Below are 20,737 nucleotides of genomic sequence, written 5' to 3'. Positions count from 1 at the left end.
TACAGTATATTAAAGATTTTCCTCTTAAATTACCTTATAACCAGTAAAACACACACACACACACACACACACACACACACACACACACACACACACACACACACTGATTCAAGTACTTACAGTCAATATGCAAAGAAACAAAAGAAAACAAACACAATGTTATCAGCTCTTTAGGTTATCAGTAAAAGTATGCACACTGATAAGAGCTGAACTAGCAAAAAGATCTCTGTGCTCTACAGACGTTCTTGTCTCTCCTCTTTTCATGTTTCACACACTTTAAAAGCCCATGTGGTGTACCGATGCTTTAAATCCTATGCTCATCCTGGGTTGTTTTCGGGGATTTAGTCACATCTGTAATCAATGAGGCAGTTATTGATTTGTGATTATCTCCTGCTGCTTAAAAAATCTCAACTCTCTGATGTTGTGAAACATGGCCAGTACGTGCTCACAAAGGACCTTATGGATTAGAAGCATCCATGAAAAGTGTTTTTCAGGGATAATTGCAGGCCAGTTTAATATTCAACCTCTTGTGAAGGGAGGCCCTCGTCTTCACCTCCGCTCCTTTGTGTGTTGTAGCCAGAGGCTGGGGTTAGACTGAGGGGAGAATCTGGGGAGAGAGTTCAGGGGTTCACTGGGCTCTTGGGGTGGAGGTCACACATTCGCTCAGTTCTTCGGGTCTCAGAATGTCTGACACTGCATTCTGTACAGACTTGAGCTGTATTTTTTTCCTATACTACATGCATGCTCATTTTACTTAAGCATCATTCTCTTTTTAACCAGATCATTTATGTAAATCATAAAGTATATTTTACAAAAAAAAGAAAAAAAAAATTGACAGTGGTCTGACGATACTGCCAAATAAATAAATACAATATTATTATTAATAATAATAATTATTATTGCTGGATTATATTACCTAAATTTCAAATAAATGCATATAATAATAATAATAATAATAATAATAATAATAATAATATAATTACTGCCTGACTATACCACCTAAATTCCAAATTAATTACTATTTTTATTATTATTATTATTAATTTTATTTTCAATAATAGTAACTGCCTGACTGTGCCACCAAATATATAATAATAATAATAATAATAATAATACTAATAATAACTGCTTGATTATACCACCTTCCAAATAAATTGATATAATAAGACAAGAAGAAAAAAGAATAAATATATAATAAATTTATTATTATTATTATTATTGTTATATTAATTTATGCTATTAATTTATTACATTATACTATTATTACACTTACATTATTATATTAAATTATACAATTATTATTATATATTTACATTTTTTAATAATAATAACTGCCTGACTATACCACCAAATAAATGCAAAAAATAATAATAATAATAATAATAATAATAATAATAATATAATTACTGCCTGACTGTACCACCTAAATTCCAAATTTATTATTATTATTATTATTATTATTATTATTATAACTTACACATATTATATTTTATTTAGTATATATTATTTGTATTTAATTTTATTTTTAATAATAGTAACTGCCTGACTATGCCACCAAATAAATATGTAATAATAGTAATAATAATAATAATAATAACTGCTTAAATATACCACCTAAGTTCCAAATAAATTCATATAATAATATTAATAATAAAAATAAGAAGAAAATAAATAAATAATAAATTTTTATTATTATTATTATTATTATATTAAATTATGCAATTAATAATATAAATCACACATTTATATTTTATTTATTATATATTATAATTTTTGTAATAATAAAAGCTGCCTGACTATACCACCAAATAAAAAATGTATAATAATTATTATAATTATTATTATTACTATAATAATTTATATAATAATAATTATTAAATTGTATTATATTAAATTACACAATTATTTATATTATTATTATAACTTACACATATTATATATAATTATATTTTTTATAATAATAACTGCCTGACTACCAGATAAATACATATAATAATAAAAATAATTATATAATTACTGCCTGACTATACCACCTAATTTCAAATTAATTAATATTATTATTATTATTATTATTATTATTATTAATTATTATATTTCATTTATTATATATATTCATTTCTATTTTATAATTTTTTTATTACAATTTTTTTTTTTCAAAATAACTGTGTGAATATTCTGTACAGTAATTTGGTGCTTAATACATTTTTATTATAGTTGAAAAAAAGTTTTTTTTTAGGATTTATTCAAAGTAGAAAATTATATCTATATATCTATCCGTCATACATAAATGCTGTTCTTTTGAACTTTATATAATAAATTATTTCTAAAAGAATCATTTGAAAGTGGGATCATAGTCAATTAAACATTATTACAATTACAGGGCAAAAAAAATTCTCCTCTTTTTTTTGGATCTGATCACTGAAACCATATCTGTAAGACGTTATAAATACATTTTAGTCACTGATCACATATCTTCTCCCTCTTTCAGCCTTTACAGTTGTAGCCGTCATTTTTACCACATGCTGCCAACAAGCCACTAAAATTCCCATAAACACCCTTGCAGGGGTCAGATGTCAACACTTACTGCGCTGCATCCAACTTGTCAATCAATAAAATCAATCTTCTTTCTCAAAGCTCTAATAGATATAATGATAGTGACACTGCATTAGTATTCCCAGAGAATAGCATTTTGAAATAGGCTAACAGGGGTTATTATTGAACGGGTGATGTTTATGTGTCTTTTTACTGAATGTCTTTAACCCGGGTGTCAGTGAACAGTGTTGATGTGACTGGGGATCCTCATGTTTGCATGCTGATTTTACCACTCTCAGGCTAACAGCCCTCCTCTTAAAGCAAACACAGATGGACAACTACTAAGAACTCTCTGTCTCTGCTTTCCTCACACGAACACACACTCCTCTGGTAATTAAGAAGACGTTTCGTCTCTTTATGGTCTCATAAAGTTCTCTCTGCAAACATGCTTGTAGCTTTAAAAGTAATTGAGACTTTGTTTTGGTGCTTATTCTACAGAATTACGACTCTCAATGACACTTGGCGCTTGGCTAATCAGCCTGCAGGAGACACATGACAGCTTTATGACATGAAAAATCAACACGCACAATGACAGAAACACACACACCTGTAGAGATACATAAGCAGAAATACCTGATCAGACAGCCTGTAATTACACACACACTTGCATTTCTGGTTTCTGTTGGAGAAATGACAGCAGCTTGAGACGTCTGCAGGTGAAAGAATCAAAGCATACAAGAGAAGGCCTCAGTTTGGGGTATAAGATTACAGCTAAAACTAAACAATTGTAAAACAGATTATCATGCTTTTATGTTCCGCATTGTGCTTTTATTCCCAGCAGCATGTGATTTGTCAGTGAATTAGTCAGTGACATAAAATGACAGCCAGCCAGAAACATCAAGTTTATTTTGGTTACCCACCTTAAATGCTGATTTGCTTTCTTTAAAGCACAGTATTAGCTGAGGGACATTAAAGTAATGATCTGTGTTGACATTGATAAACGCTGTTCAATGACAGGATATGTTATATTTTAAAACATAATCGGTGTGCAAATTATTTAATGGCTGTCAGTGGGATTTTAAAGGATTTCTGTCAGTAATTTTTAGGGTGCAATAGTCTCACCTAAGATGAATAGTCTTTTGGCGCTCTTAAAATACAGTCTTAAAAATAAAGGTTCTTTATTGGCATCAATGGTTCCATCCATGGAACCTTTCAAATGCAGAAAAGGTTCTTTATAGTGGAAAAGGTTCTTTAGATTTTTAAAATCTAAAGAAAAAAACCCCAAAATGGTTCTTTTAAGAACTGTTCACTGAAAGGTTCTTTGGGGAACCAAAAATGGTTCTTCTATGGCATCACTGCAAAAACACCCCTTTGGAGCCTTTATTTTTAGGAGTGTAATCAGAAATAGTCTTAAAGAGCAGGTCATATAGTATTTTAAAGTGTCCTAAAGTCCCCTACAACAGGTTTCAAAGCATCTAAGGTCAGAAAACACATTTAATATTAGAATAATTTTGCAATGATTTCGAAAAGCTGTTCGGAGCTTAAGTTCTGTAAATCCCTCCCTTCCATAAGCCTACTCTGCTCTGATTGGTCAGCTGGCCAAGTCTGTTTTGATTGGTCTTTCCGTATACAATGCGTGTCAGAAACAAAACTATTCACAAAACAATAATGGTGGATAGGTTAGCCGAGTGCTAACATGACTAACTGATCAAACCATACAGTTTGTAAGCCAAAATATGTCTACATTGTTTATTATTAAACAAAGTAATTAGAACAACAACATTCTACATTAATCGACACATTCTTAGGAAATAGTGGGTCCGAACTTATTATCAGAAATATTTCAGTAGGACAGTAATATCGTGATTTACCTGGAAATCACATATTAGTACAAAATTAAAAATGTACACATAATGTATTAATCATACTTACAGGTTGTGGTTTGGAGATGCTTGGTTCAAACAAAGAAGGTACGGTCTTATCTTTCAATCTTTCATAAAGTATTTAGCGAATCTGCATTAAAAAATTAGAGAAGCAGTCCTCAGTAAAATAACGATCACACAACAAAAGATTCGTTAAGGTGGTTCACAGTCAACTCTTTCTTTTGAGAGACAATATCTTTATTAATCATGCACTTTTTTTGATTAAAGGGTTAGTTCACCCAAAAATAAAAATTAGCCCATTATTTACTCACCCTCAAGGCATCCTAGGTGTATATGGCTTTCTTCTTTCAGATGAATGCAATCAGAGTTATATTAATAAAAAAAAAATTCTGGCTCCTCCAAGCTTTATAATGGCAGGTGTTTCTTTTCAACAGTCCAAAACAAGTCCAATAACGTGCATCCATTCATAATAAATAATAAAGGCCTTCTGTAGTGAATCAATGTATTTTTTTTTGTAACACAAATATCCATATTTAAAAATGTAACAATCACTTTTCTCTAGCTTGCACTAACAAGTTGTACACAGAAGCCACTCTGGGCGGATGACGTAAGACGTATGCGTTGCGCATGCGCCCGTGAGTCTCAAAAATTAACGTTTGTTTACAGGAGCAAAGGAAGCAAAGTTTTCTTACTTAAGCAAAGGACAACCTCTCCGGGCAGATGACGTAGGATGCGCCGCTCAGAAGTGTTGAACGCGGACATGTAGTGGAGAAAGCAAAACAAAACAACGGTCACGAATTAGAAGTTCAAAATGAGTATTTGTAAAGAAAAATGTCAGAGGATTTTGATATAAGCCAGGAAGTGCTGAAGTAAGGAAATTTTGCTTCCTTTGCTTCTGTAAACAAACATTGATTTTCGAGAGTCACAGGCGCGTGCGCAATGCGTACGTCCTACGTCATCCGCCCAGAGTGGCTTACGTGTACTAACTAACTACTAACTTGTTAGCGCAAGCTAGAGAAAAGTGATTGTTACATTTTTAAATATGGATATTTTTCTTACAAAAACGCATCGATTCGCTACAGGGGGCCTTTATTATTTATTATGAATGGATGCACTTTATTGGACTTGTTTTGGACTGCTGAAGAGAAACATCGGCCATTATAAAGTTTGGAGGAGCCAGAACAATTTTTAATATAACTCCGATTAGGGATGCACCGATCCGGATCGGCCGATCTTGCTTGCGCGTTTTGTCAGTAAAGCCGGTTCTGTAATCAGCGGTAAATGCCATCAGGTGCGTGATTTCACGTTGAGCCATATATACTACACACAGCCGTTGTTTACCGACGAGCTGCGCACATTCACACTGATAATGAACATGGATTTGCGCATCTTGTCTGTGAACAACGGCTGTGTGTAGTATATAGGCTATGGCACAACGTGAAATCACGCACCTGACGGCATTTACCGCTGATTACAGAACCGGCTTTATTGACAAAACGCACAAGCGGATCGGCCGATCCGGATCGGTGCATCCCTAACTCCGATTGGATTCAACTAAAAGAAGGAAGTTATATACACCTAGGATGCCTTGGGGGTGAGTAAATAATCTGCTAATTTTCATTTTTGGGTGAACTAACCATAGGTATATATACGTAGATGCCTCATTAGCGACTGTTTCTATGGGCCTCTATACGTAAGCCGTCCGCCATTTTGCAGCGGTCCACTTGACATCATTCACCCGTAGATCTATGTAAATCACCATAGTAATCACTGAATATTCGAAATGCCACAGTCCTGCACAGCCGTTGGTCTGCAAACCTACAGTATGGTGAATGACGTCAAGTGGACGTTCCAATATGGTGGAGACATCTACGTGATTGGAGTGGTCCAATGGGGTATCTACGTATATATATATATATATAGGAACTAACCCTTTAACAACTTTGCAGACTGTTTACATGGCAGGATAGCTACATTACAAACTGCAAAAAATATATATTTTTCGAAAACCTATATGACCTGCTCTTTAACCAAAACTTTTTGATATCCACCTTTTTCTTCAACGCGGAAGTAAGCCTATGGGATTTCCACTGCATTATTTACTATTGGGAAATAACTCGAAGAATAACATGCAGTAAACGATAAAACTGTTTGCGCTACAAACCACTGTGTTTATAATTAAGATAATACATTAAAATAATAAGGTAAGACACACCAATTTGCAATATCAAGCAAAAAATAAAAAAACATTTGCTGAATGCTTGAGACTGGAAGCCTGACACATAATTTAAAAATGGCCACGCCCACTCTCACGAAAAAAAAATTTAAATGATACTTTTAGCTCTACTTTTGTCGTAAGCATGGCGTTTGAACAGCTGTTGCTATGGATACCTCCTCTAACAAACAATGGTGGCATCTTCATGAGCTCTACATTAGCCCTCACTGACTTTAAACTAAGTTTTATTCTTACTCGAACCTTGTCATACCCCCAAAACACTGCTATAACTCGCACCTTGAAAAGAGTATGAACAGCAAAATCTTTGCTATTTTTAATTGTTTTTCTGCTGACTCTCTCCATGGTCCGTAGCGCGGTTTGGGTTCGCTGAGCGCAGCTAATTTGACAGTGAGTAAGTTGATTGAATATTCGGGTTTGGTGTGGGAGGCGCCTGCGGCTCTCTCTCTCTCTCGCTCTCTCTCTCTCTCTCTCTGCCCTGAACTCGCGAGGGGGGCGGCAGGCGGCGAGCACTGCACTCGCAGCAGGGACGCGGTTTGAAATCCGATCCTAGTTAATTTTTTTCCCTCTCTCCAGAGCCCGGTGCTCAAACTGTTAGTGGGAGTCTGTGAGCCAAGCTTTCACACAGCACCAAACGCCCCGCACTTCACAACAGACCCAGCGGCGCAGCGGAGCAGTTGTGTCCGGACAGCGCAGCGGAGAAGAGCGCAGCTTCTTCCGTAGGACCCCGATACACTCTTACGAGCCAAAACTACACTGGTGCTTCTTTAGATTCTTTAGACACACTCTAGTGTGGTTTTGATACACTTTTCAGCGTTTTAAGGACTGGACAGAGTCGGACAGCTCAAGGCTGTGTGGTGAATACGGCTTCTTCTCAAACACTCCATTGACTTAAGATTTCCTTCACGCCTGGATTTGGAAACTTCTGTGCATTTGGATGATTTGTCCCCTGAATGTGATTGACGAAACATCTGGAAACCCCGCAGACCAAGCTTTCTCAGAAAGCTGATAAACGTATTTTATTTGCATCTCGAAAAGGATTACTGTCAAGAAGGAATTTGGTGAGGAGTTTGTAATTATAATTCTTCTTATTACATAGACTAAATGAATTTGTTATGAATACAGAACCATGAATTTAAAATTATATTAAAATGAAAACACAATTAAATATAGATAAAGTTTTAAAATAACACACTCCATCATGAGAATAATAAAGTTTAAGGCTGCACTCATGCTGCATCATTTAGCTACATTGACGCAAAGCAGCATCAGAGCCGTCTTTAATATACGCTAAAAAAGCTGAAGTGGTTCGAAATTGCACACTTTTCCAGTTGTATGTAGCATTGCGTTTTGACAGACTTTAGAGCAGACAGAGCTGCTGTGTAAAGGCGCCTTTGAGCGGTTGGAAATAGTCTTATTCCTCAAATTTCTAGTTGTTTCCTTGTTCCAGTTCCAAAGCGTGTTTTTCAATTGGGCTATTGATTCAATCAAAGCCGTCGGAATGGAAACAAAGTTTTAGTGTAGAAGTGAGCTGCGGTGACATGTGGTGTGTGCCCGTATCGCTTACAGTCGGACAGGTGTTGCGCGGTGTGTGTTTGTGTGTGTGTGAGTATGAGTACCGCGTGTTTGAAAGCTGCTCTACCAGTCGTGAGGAGAAGCCGCACCTGTGCTGAAATAATTCACAATATGGCTCAATTAAAAATGTTTGCGGTGTATAATTTAGCCTGTTGTTTGTACAGGCGATTTGAGATCTTGTTTTCTGAAACGCGCCTTTAATTCGCCAGCAGCTGGTCTTTGTCATAGGTGTAGGTGTTTTAACGCTGCCGAAACCCACTGTGGGATGTGAGGTGACTCGAAACAGTCAAGGGCGCTTATATCAACCGGAGCGCTTTTCGTGCTGCATGAGTTTGACACACAACTGTTTATAGCTATTCCCTTTAGACCCCGTATATAGAGCTATTTATGTTTTTACCTGTTGTAAACGCAATAAGTCGTTAACGGTCACTCACTTGGCGCGTCTTTCTGATGAGAGACTAAGCGCTTTACAGCTTGACGTATGACGCATTTTAAAACCAAAATTGCATCCATTTCTTCGCGGCCACCTCAGCAGGGCTTCATTTGTGTTGTTTTTAGCTCACACTGAAGGGAACCTCACCAGTTTTTCCTCAGTCCTACCCACGGGCCATCTGAAACCAATTGTAGCTATCGGAGTGAATTAGAGTCTCTGGAGGTGTTAACGCGGGCTACTGGGGGCAATTAGCCACCTCATGTACTAGAGTCATTCAAACCCGACTGGAGTCCACAGTGAGAAGTGAACTTGATTGTAAACTGTTAGGTTTTCACCTATCATCATTTTAAGAAGATCTATTGCTTATATAGGTTTCTTTAGGCTTTAAATGGCTGACAGCAAGAAGTTTCAGCTTGTCAGGTATCCTGAAATTTGGTTGCTGAACTCAAGCACCAAATGAAACGGTGCTGTCCCCTGCACTTTTCAAACCAGTCCTTGTGGAACTAGTAAAGGTCTCTCCAAGACATTCACACAACTCAAATGTGAGAGGTCGTGTCATCAGGGAAAAAAAGAGGCTCTTTTCAATTGAAACCTTGACTAATTGTGACCCTTAGCGGACTGGTGCCGGCTCAAAATCAATACGCCGCTCTGTGGACTGTCGAAAGTTTGAGAGTTGAAAGTCTTGAATGTAAGTCATCAAACTCTCTCTCTTGTTCTCTGAAGTTCATTATGCTTTCTTTAGATCATATTAGCTACTGGTAGTAGATTTATAATCCTACTACAAATGATCCTGGACCACAAAATCAGCCATAAGGGTCGGTTTGATTGAGATTGAGGAAAAAAATCTGGAATCTGAGGGTGCAAAAAATCTTATATTGGGAAATCGCCTTTAAAGTTGTCCAAATGAAGTTTATAGCAATGCATATTACTTTTTTGGTTTGATATATTTACAGTAGGAAATGTACAAAATATCCTAACGGAACATGATCTTTACTTAATTTCCTAATGGTTTTTGGTATAAATCATTTTGACCCATACAATGTATCGTTGGCTATTGCAACAAATATAACTGTGCAACTTATGACTGGTTTTGTGGTCCAGAGTCACATATATAAATATATATATTAAAAAGCTCAACCAAAAATGTGCACAGGATCATTTTACACACAATGCACAATGCTGTCCAAGGGCTAAAAACAGCATGAATGAAAACGAGGCATACAATAAACAATGCACAATGTTGCTGCGCTCTCTCGCTCTTTCATCCTTCTGTTTTTAATTACCCTTATGTTTTTCTTTTTCTATGAATGTTTTTGTGGATAGTGTCATGCCAGATGCTTTATGTAAGCATATGAGATGATGGGTTTAATGCTAGAAAGCACAAAAAAATCACTGACTGAGAAGTTTGAAGAAACCCATAATTGCACAGTGACAAACATCTGTAAATGCGGTTTGTAAATTGCTCCTCTTTGATTTTGTGTGCGTTTGATGTGTTTCTTCATGGGGAGGTTTTAAAGGGTGGGTTAGGGAGTTTAATTCTCACCTTTATTCAGTTGTCTACACTGCAGCGATGCACAAACCCGTAGCCGCACACACTCCCACACGCGCGCTGACAGAGCTCTCAGAGAGCCGCAGGAGGGCGAGTGAAGTCCTCGGAAGAGGATTACAGCCAAACTCTAATAGAGACACCTCAGACTTCAGCTTTTCATCTGCTGTCTCTCTCTCGCTTTCTTTATCGCTCTCTTAATCCCTATTTTCATTGGCAGATTTTAGGCTGGGCTGGCCGTTGACATGGCTGCACAATTACTGGAGATTACTGACGTTTTTGAGTGCCAGATTTGTTGCAAGGTGTGACTAGCGTGTGATAGGATTCTATTAAAACCCTCATTCACCCAAAACTATTAGACGTTACATGTATAAACGCCCAGGATTTGACAGAATGTTCTTGCACGGCCTTGTTCGGGTCTAGTTGTTTGCTTGCATTAAAAGTGCATTATATTTATTATACTTTAATATATCAGAGTTGACTGAGGGGTCTAAAAGTAAGAGGCACAAAGGGAGATACCGACAGTAAAAACATAGTAGCTAATGTTGAATTATTGGCTAGACTGATAATCATAATATTTCAATAGAGTCCAAATCAAATTCTTCTGTAATCCCCTAGATAAACACTGACTCTTCTGAGAGAGTTGGAGTTTTATACACCACATGCCAACACATCAGTCATGTCACACAAACCCAGCTGCTTATACCCTAAAGTTTCATTTGCAAAGAAGTTTGAGGTCAAAAAAGATTACTTTTACCTAAGATGAATGTTCACAAAAACATCCTGTTTTTAAACAAAGTATATTCTTTTGAACCTTCTATTCAATCATCCTGAAAGCACCTATTCAGCAGAACAACTATTTTCACCATTCATAATTACAAGAAATGTTTATGAGCAGCAAATCTGCATATTAGAATGATTTCTGAAGGATCATGTGAAGATGAAGATGCTGAAATGGTAAAAAATATTACTGTTTTATTATATTTTTGATCAACTAAATGCAGCCTGGATGAGCCTAAGAGACATTTTAAAAACATTTAAAAAAACTTTTCACCTAAACTTTTAAAGGATATGTGTAAAAATGCATAGCTAAGATAAAAGCAGGCACAGTTAAGGATTCAAACTACACTATTTTGTTTTAAGTAACAGATATTGTACAGTTACCCAGTCATTATCATAAAATAAACCATGACAGGGTGATCAGGATAGTCTTGTATCACCACAAAAAAGTTTATTTTTGCGATAATGACTCTCATACTGCATATTATCCCATTCACTGCACTGCTTATCCCCAAATAAATAAATAAATAGATATTGAATTGTGATTTAAATTGAAATGATAACATTATGCAGAAGAAATATATTGTGTAGTTAGTCTAACAGAACTTAAAAAAAGATTGCCTGGGTCAGTTATACAATTTAGTGCTGTTAGACCACAGAATGCTGTGAAGTACTAAGTACGATGCATAATAATACAAGATAAGGCCTTTTCCAAGAATATATCAGAGTTTGTTTCTGCTTTAGGCCTCTCCCCTACTTTTAAGCTTTGTTACTGTGAGATAGTATGGCTCCAGAAACATACTCAAAAAACACACCTACGATACCTACTCCAGAAATACGCTCCACAAATATACCCTTCTCTCCTACAACAGCCAGCGCTGATACACTATCAGCCCACAGTGCAGTGCACACTCCGGCTCCACCGGCCAGAGAAAACACTAAGTTACTCAACACACCAGCCCGGCTTCTCTCTTTCTCTCTCTCTCTCTCTTTAGTATGTGCTGACCAAGATTCGAGCGTCTGCTCATCAAGGGAAAGAAAAACAGCGCCACACTAGCCTCAGGAGAGTGTGTGCGTCCCTTCGAGAAGAATGCCACCGTTTAAAGTTAACGCAAACATTTTGTGTGTCTAAACCAAGGCTGTTCTGAAATAACAGGAGTTCAAGTTTAAAGCAACAAAGAGTCCTCTCAAATTCTCAGCGTCTTTGAGCAAAAATCTCTCAGTGGGGAATCAAACCTTACAGCCTAAAGTATGTGTGTGTGTGTATTTAAAGCTCTTTACGTTCCTTTTATTGTGACTAATGTAAACTCTGTATGTGGCAAGACGCAGACACACACACATACACACACACACACAAGTCACGGAGTGTGAGGGGAGCATATGTTTTCTTTAGAGAGATAAGTGTGTTTGTGTTAGCTTAGTGAAAGATGTGTTTCAGAGTAGACCGACCAGAGAGAAGGAGAAAAAAAAGGGAGAGTTAGAAGGCAAAAGAGAGTTTACAACAAATCCCAGTCTCGTCTAAACTAGCGCGGGACATATAATACGAAATCACTCCATTTCATTCACTTGTGGCAGTTGTGTGTGGTCGTCGCACTTTATTTTTCAATTTACAGTATACGCAAAGAGACTGCTGCAGACATTGGCACGTCAGCACAGCATTTCAAGAGAGTGTTTTGAAAAATTAGTCCCATGTCAGAGTAACAAGGAACAGGCCTGATTTGTATTTAATATCTGTGAGCATTTTTACTTTTTGTCCTGTTATATGAAGTGTCCTGTTCTATGAGGCTTCTTATGATTGTTGAATCTGGTTTTGTGTTTCAGGTGGGGGACAGGCAGCGTTTCAGACAGGAGTGTGTCTGTGTGTGTGTGGCAGCGCTACATTGACAGCATGTGTGGAACGGTGGAGGATGTCTGAGTTTGGTCTTCGTGGTGAGGACACTCGTCCCCGCGTCACTCGGCCCGGGATGGTCCCGCTCTGTCTCCTTCTGTACCTCGCGGCCCTCATCTTCCCTCCGGTGTACAGCGCCCACCTGCTGTCCCCAGAGCCCACAGGTCAGACATTACACCTCACCTTCTGTCTCACACTCGTGAAAACCTGTATCTCAGAGAGTTTTTACATTGTGTTTTTCACGCGTGGAAACTTTGAATATACATTTCGTGTATAAACCATTCAAAGGTTTGGGGTCAGTACTTTTTATAATGTTTTCGAAAGTTTTATGCTCAACAAGGCTGCATTTATATGATAAAAAATACTATAATATTGTAAAATATTATTGTAATTTCAAATAGCTTTTTCTATATTGATATGTTTTAAAATTTAATTTATTCCTGTGTTTGCAAAGCTGAATTTTCAGCAGCCATTACTCCAGTCTTCAATTTCACGTAATCTTTGTAAATCATTCCAATATGCTGGTTTGCTGCTTAAGAAACATTCCTTATAAATGTTGAAAACATTTATGTTACAATTTTTTCATGTTTCTTTGATGAATAGAATGTTCAAAAAGAACAGCATTTATTTAAAACAAAAATATTTTGTAACATTACAAATGCATTTACTGTCACCTTTGATCAATTGAATGCATCATTTCAGATTTAAAGTTTCAATTTCTTTTTTTAATCATACTGACCCCAATTTTGTAAACAATAGTGTTTTGCTTTGAAATATTTTGTTTAGATTGCTATAATATGAATTGCTTTTGAATAAGTTGTTTTTTTTAAAGAGATTGTGTTCAATGTAACTGTAAAACTCACAAATTAATCTGAATGATTCATTAGTAAATCAGTGTGAATCAGAATCATTTTAAAAACACTTATAATGGCATCAGAAAAGACTGGAAAGGTCAAGGACATTTCTATAGGGAGTATACATTTTTACATTTTACATTTCTCTGAAATATTTTGTTGCCTAAATTTACAGTAGGTCTTGTATAGAGCTCACAGGTTGAATGAATCGAGGTCGAGTTCATCTGAATCTTGGCACCTCCTGTTTTTGAAATCTGTAAACGTTCATCAAATACTTAAAGTTCTAAAATGATTTGGGCTCACTTTAAGTTCACTGACCTGTGTGATGCATGCCTTTTCTGCAAAAATGGTTTTGGACACTTTTAAAAAAACAGGATTGTTTCTTATTATTTATCACATGCTGAAAATGAAGTTGTCAGTGATTCTGTGTTTTTAAGGAGGTCGAGTTACAGCCTCTTCGATTTGAGTTTGTACAGTGGCACAAAGTGGGTATTGTTGCAATGAGCACTTGTGTAGCTGATATTATGTAAACACACTTTGTCCTTGCCATTGATTTATTATGCTGCAGTTGACGGATGAGTCCCTGCAGAGCGGATTACATGACAGCTAAGAGTGTGTGTGTGTGTGTGTGTGTGTGTGTGTGTGTGTGTCTGTGTCTGTGTCTGTGTATGTGTATGTGTGTGTGTGGACTGGATAATAGCTTATCACTCCAGGCAGATAGTGTCTGATTTTTCTGCACATGTGGGCAGGTATGAGAGTCCATGGTGTTGAGAGAGGTGTTGATCATTATCATTTGTTTGTTAAAGACAGGTTTCTTGGCTGAGTTCACCTGAGTCTCTGTTGGGTTTGGATTGTAGATGGCTCTACTAAACATGTTACAGTCACTTAGAAAATAGAAAGGAGCCTGATGTTTCTTGGCCCATTTCTCCGCTCCCTGAGTGTGTGTTGGGAGAGATCGTCTGATTGCTGCTGGATCTGATTTCTCATACTGATAGCAGGTAAATATTAGGAGACGGCGAGAGAATTACAGTTAATGTTCACACATGGTCCAAAGGAGAGAATGCAGAAACCACAGCATAAACAAAGAGGGATTGTTATGAGACAAGAACCTGCAAACACTTCACCACCCAGCTCCTTTTCACTTCTAATCCCAACCACCAAATCCCCTGTTTTTCTCTCTCTTTCTTTTTATTCCTCTATTCATCTTTTCAGGTCTGTGTATTCACTGACAGTAAGTTTAAAGTGATCATTTCAGACAGACAGATTAAAGCAATAAGCCACAAGGGGCCGCACATTACAGTGAAGTTAACGTGAGTTAGATGTGTTCTTAAGCACAGCGTGAAGCTGTATGTGAAGTAAAGTTGCACAAAATGGCTCATCCAATTGGAATTGATAATCAAAAGTTGAAAAGGCAGAATATCAAGTCTTAATTCCGTAGTCTTGAAGGGATGGTTCACCCAAAAAAATAATTACTCACTTTCACGTCTCAGTTGCATTGCTGTCTATGCAGGGTCAGAAAGCACTAGTGTTTCATCAAAAATATCTTAATTTGTGTTCTGAAGATGAACCAAGATCTTACAGGTTTGAAACAACATGAAAGTGAGTAATTAATGACAGAATCTTTCTTTTTTTTTGGTAAACTATCCCTCAAGTCCTTGATGTGCAATACACTCTAAAGTGCCATTATGTTTTAAATAGAAATGCACATTCGTGTGAGTGTTTTTCTTCTGTTCTGATGTTATTAGTTGGGGTTGTTTCACTCATTAATGCTCTTTGAAACTCACTGCAGGTCAGCAGATGAGTTATTAATGAGAAAAGAAACACATTCTCCGAATGGCGTCTGTAACCACCTGTTCACACACACAGAGAGACTTCCTTATACCAGATACCTGCGCGGTAAAGCACACACCCGTACACACAGACAGAGGCAGAGGCGTGTGAAGCACGTACACACTTGCTGGCCTGTCAACTTGTAGGATGGGTGCCTTCAATGTAATTATCAGTTCCCCTGAAGGACATTACTTAGATACTTACATAAAGTCATAAGTGGTTAAACAAACGGCTCAGTGTGCGTGCGTGTGCGCGTCAGAGTCTAGCAGGATTTCTGACAGACTTCACAGGTTTGTACTGAACTGTTTTTCCTAGACGTTCATGTCTAATATACAGAGCATATGAGCATAAAATAATTCCCAAACTTTGGGGTGTTCTAAAAGTCTCTAGTAATTATAATTAGCTTCATATGAAAACAATTGAAGTCTATGGTAGGTGCTTAGTTAGCCAAGTCAACGTGTGCTTGAGTGTGTGTGTTGCTGATTTCCCTCAGCTCCCCTATACCACTTCTGGCAGTCATGAACAGATGGCAGAAGTTATGTGCTGTAAGAAGTCCAACAAACACACACACAGAGACATGTACACTTCTCCTTTACCACCCATGGAATGAACCTCTGCCTTGGCAATATTCCTGGTCCAACACATACCATCCCACACACACATCCACAACAAACCGGCGCTTGATGTGTCGCACAAACAGAAGTCCATCCATCAATCTCCTCTGGATTTTGGTTACATTTAAGCTTTGGCTTTGCATCTTATATATTAGGCTCCTCAGGAACACAGAGTCCTCTCTGACGGCTGCTTTCTCTCCTGGGATGCTTATGAATAGTTTATAAAGCATTAATAATGCATTAATAACAGTGTAACAAAGCTTACACCGCACACAGATCGGTTTGTAACTGAAAGTGATCAAATGCTCAGCTTTGTTTAGCACTGTTATAGTGTTACACGAGGACAGCAGGCCTTATGAAATTTTTGGGTTCAGTTATTAGCCGTTTATACTGTGTGATAGACTAAACAGTGTGTCACATGTTTAGGGGAATCTGTTTTTGTTTAAAAATTTGAGTTATAAATGGGTTTGCATATTCATGTTAATACACTCAGACTGTGTGTGTGTGTGATTTGGGATATTTCTGAGCAGCTGTTGCCAGTTGCTTCTGGGTATCATTGGCTGGAAGGAAGCAAGGCAGAGGATTAGTACTTTTCCTGCCCAGTAATACCCCATCTTTCTCTCTCTCTATCTGAAAATGCTATGTTTCTATTCAGACTATAAGACGGAGTGGGTAAAGGGGGCAGGGCAGGGGCCACAGAGAGGTGACGTGTTTGTGTGTGTATTTGCTTGATCGCTTGTGTTTCTTTGAGGGCAATTTGAGGTCACGGAGTTGAAAGAGTAACATCTCACTCAGCTCATTTCTTATTCTTTGTTCACAAGACAACTCACTTGGCTTTACAGAACACATTTACATTTGACGTACAACAATTTAGAATAGTAATAGACCCATTTATGTTGGCCAAAATGAAGAATTAGGCAATGTTTGGCTATTTTGAGATTAAACTTTGTTTAAGGTGTCTTTGTTACAGTGTAATTATACAATTAAGTACTGAGTAATATTAATTGACAAAATGTAGTTACTTTAGCATTAGGATTAGGGTAAGTTGCTTATAGTTTGTGTTATCAAATATTAAAGGGTTAGTTCACCTAAAAATGAAAATTCTGTCATTGTTGTCGCTCCAAACCTGTAAGATCTTCTTTCATCTTCAGAACACAAATGAAGATATTTTTGAAGAAATCTGAGAGCTTTCTAACCCTGCATAGACAGACTACCACATTCAAGGCCCAGAAAGGTAAGTAAGGACATCGCTAAAATAGTCCATGTGACATCAGTGGTTCAACCTTAATGTTATGAAGCTACAAGAATACTTTTTGTGCACGAAGAAACAAAAATAATGACTTTATTTAACCATTTCTTCTCTTTCCTGTCTCTGCTGTGCATTTAAAAAAATAACACAATGCATGGCATGTTACTGTCATAAATGCGCTTCAAAGACTGACAGGGAAGAAAAGAAATTGTTGAAAAAAGTTGATATTTTTGTTTCCTTTCGCACAAAAAGCTCTCATAGCTTCACAACATTAAGGCTGAACCACTGATGTCAAATGGACTATTTTATCAGTGTCCTTACTACCTTTCTGGGCCTTGAACATGTCAGTTGCATTGCTGTCTATGCAGGGTCAGAAAGCTCTTAATATCTTAAGAAATATCTTAATTTGTGAAGACGGACAAAGGTCTTACGGGTTTGGAACGATATGAGGGTGAGAAATTAATGGCAGAACTTTCATTTTTTGAGAACTGTCCCTTTAAATTCAAAAGATGTGAATTTTGGGATGTGTCCTAATAAATTAAATGTTTATTTAATAACAAGCCTTGGATTCCACTACAAATGAAACACTTTCTTATGTTCAAAATTTTTGTTCAACGTTTTTGTTAACCCAAATGCTGAGAAAATTGCTTAGGAGAAGAAATTGGATCTGGATAAAGACATTTGTGAAATATCCAAAGAAGTGCTGACGTTACTTTAGATCAAGAGCATGTGTTTGTTCATTTTACAAGCTGCTGCAGTGTGTTTTGAGTGTGTGTTCTGTACAGTGTGTAGGGTTTGAAACTAGGCCAGTTCGTCTATGGAATGACAATTAAGATGGTCCGGTCCCTGATTACAACCTGTGTGTTTCAGTGTTTGTGTGGCTTACTGAGTGTGTAGACATGTGAATGTGTTGGAAAACTGTTAAAGGAATGTTTTAGGACAAGGAATAAAAACAATGTATGTGTATATTTATATACATATATATATATATATCTGTAGATGTGTGTATGCTTGAAGAGTTTGGCTCAGGCTCTGGATGTTCAGTGCATCCAGCTTCCGTTACTAATTAGCGCACTGATGCGGGTGGGTTTGTGTGTGTGTGTGTGTGTGTGTGTGTGTGTGTGTGTGTGTGTGTAGACAAGGCTTTTTGGATGCAGCAGCTTTCTTAAACTTTCCTCAGGGGCACGCCGTCACACACACACACACACGCCTCACCAGGACAGAATAAAAGAGGTAACAAGCTGCAAACTCTTCTCCGCCCACCTCTCTTTCTGTCGTAATCCTAATCGCCGATCGCGTCCTTCTCTCTTTCTCTCCCGCCAGTTTCATTCAGACGAGGATCCGGCTCAGAAACGTGAGGATTTTGCATCCAGCATCTGCGGTTCATGCATATAGTGGACACTGTCTTCAGCTTCAGAGCTTTAGTTACTTATTTAACGCAACAAGATTGGAAAATGTTGAGACTGAGAGAGCGGAAAGCAGATCGCATGCGAGAAGTGTGCGTGAGACTGTGTGCATGAATGTGTGTTGTGTTCAGTCTGAAGGTCAGACGACAGTAGGGGATGTTGACTGAGTGTATCACGCCAAACGGCTGAAAGCAGCGGGAAACGGCAAAAGAGCAGACTGCCACAGCTCAGGTTGGTGTGAGAGTGTGTGTGTGTGTGTGTGTGTGTGTGAGTAGATAAAGGTGCAGACTAATTACCTACTATAAATCAGCTACGTGTATTGATTACACTGTGTCACAATAGATCACGTACCTGTGCTTTCAGCCATGACTGTGTGTGTATGTGTGTATGTGCAGACTCTCTATCCACCCCCCTCATTCTCTTGTTTTAACCTGTCGTTTTGTTGCAACACTCAAAACAAGTGGAACCAGAGACTGTTAGTCGTACACACATTTATCACATGCTGTCAGTTGTATGTGTGTGTGTGTGTGTGTGTGTGTGTGTGTGTGTGTGTGTGTGAGTAAATGTTGGAACTAACAGCATAGCGACTCAATGCACGTCCCTAAAAACAAGCAAATAAATCAAGAGGCCACATTAACCTCCACCCAACACTCACGTTTGTGTGTGTGCGTTTTTAAAAATGCAAAACGCTTACATATACAGTACTGTTAAAAAAGTTTGAAAGAAATGAATACCTTTATTTCGCTGCATTGGAATTATAAGGTTCTATCTGCATTCTGAGCACTTTTGAGATATTGAGCTTCAAAACATTTGCGTTCCATAGACTTCTGTAGAGAGAAACTTCTTACAAAAGAAACATTACATAATGTAAGTCACAGAATACGCATATGTGAATAATTAAATTTTGCTCAACTCAGATCTAGCAAAAATTTAGCGGCGATTTAGCAAAGACACATTAAACTGATCAAAAGTCAATTATACTTTTACAAAAGATTTCTGTTTTAAATAAATGCTGTTCTTTTGAACTTTCTGTCCACGGATTCTACAAGAATATTAAGCAGCACAACTGTTTTCAACATTGATAATAATAAGAAATGTTTCTTAAGCAGCATATTACAATGATTTCTGAAGGATTATTTGACACTGAAAACTGAGTAATGACGGTAAAAATTCAGCTTTGCATCCCAGATATGAATTATATTTTACAATGTATTAAAATATGCAATAATATTTCATAATATTACTGTTTTTGCTATTTTTGATCAAATAAAGGCATCCTTAGTGAGCATAAGGCATTAAAACATTAATATAATCTTAAGCTGAATAAATAAGCTTTCCATTGATGTATGTTTGTTAGGATAGGACAACATTTGGCCGAGATTCGAGAGGAAATCTGGAATCTGAGGGTGAAAAAAATCGAAATATTGAGAAAATCGCTTTTAAAGTTGTCCAAATTAAGTTCTTAGCAATGCCTATTACTAATCACAAATTAAGTTTTGATATATTTATGGTAGAAAATTTACAAAATATCTTCATGGAACATGATCTTTATTTAATATCCTAATTCTTTTTGGCCCATACAATGTATTTTTGGCTATGGATACAAATATACCCGTGCTACCTAAGGTCGAGGGACACATATATCCTTAATTAGTCAACTAAACACACACGCTTTATATTAAACATACGGTACTTTTAAATTAGACTGCTTTTTTCTGATTACTGTTAAAAATGCCCTTCTAACACAAACACACACACAGTGTTGACCTGTGCGTTTCTTTCATAAAAGCAGTCAAATATATTCCAGCAACCGCTGTGTTGCCCATGGCAGCAGGTTTGAAATCACATCTCACATATTACCCTGCACAACTCTGGCAAAACACAAAAAAACCTTTCATCTTTTCCGCATGATCA

The 20,737-nt window shown here is 37.1% G+C and overlaps 1 protein-coding gene across 3 annotated transcripts in view; it reads left to right on the top strand.

The window, feature by feature from the left end:
• The first annotated feature begins 7,153 nt into the window (after positions 1-7,153).
• The window catches only part of fgfr3 (fibroblast growth factor receptor 3), a 52,136-nt gene continuing 38,552 nt past the window's right edge, over positions 7,154-20,737 (top strand). For all 3 annotated transcript variants that reach the window (XM_073834121.1, XM_073834120.1, XM_073834119.1), the window contains exons 1-2: positions 7,154-7,709; positions 12,804-13,034. In XM_073834121.1, coding sequence (XP_073690222.1) covers positions 12,890-13,034 — 145 coding nt within the window. In that variant the 5' untranslated portion in view covers positions 7,154-7,709; positions 12,804-12,889. The remainder of the gene's footprint in view (positions 7,710-12,803; positions 13,035-20,737) is intronic.

This window comes from Garra rufa, chromosome 2, assembly GCF_049309525.1.
Source record: "Garra rufa chromosome 2, GarRuf1.0, whole genome shotgun sequence".
In the NCBI taxonomy this organism is placed as follows: domain Eukaryota; kingdom Metazoa; phylum Chordata; class Actinopteri; order Cypriniformes; family Cyprinidae; genus Garra; species Garra rufa.
This window is presented reverse-complemented; position numbering and strand designations above follow the sequence as displayed.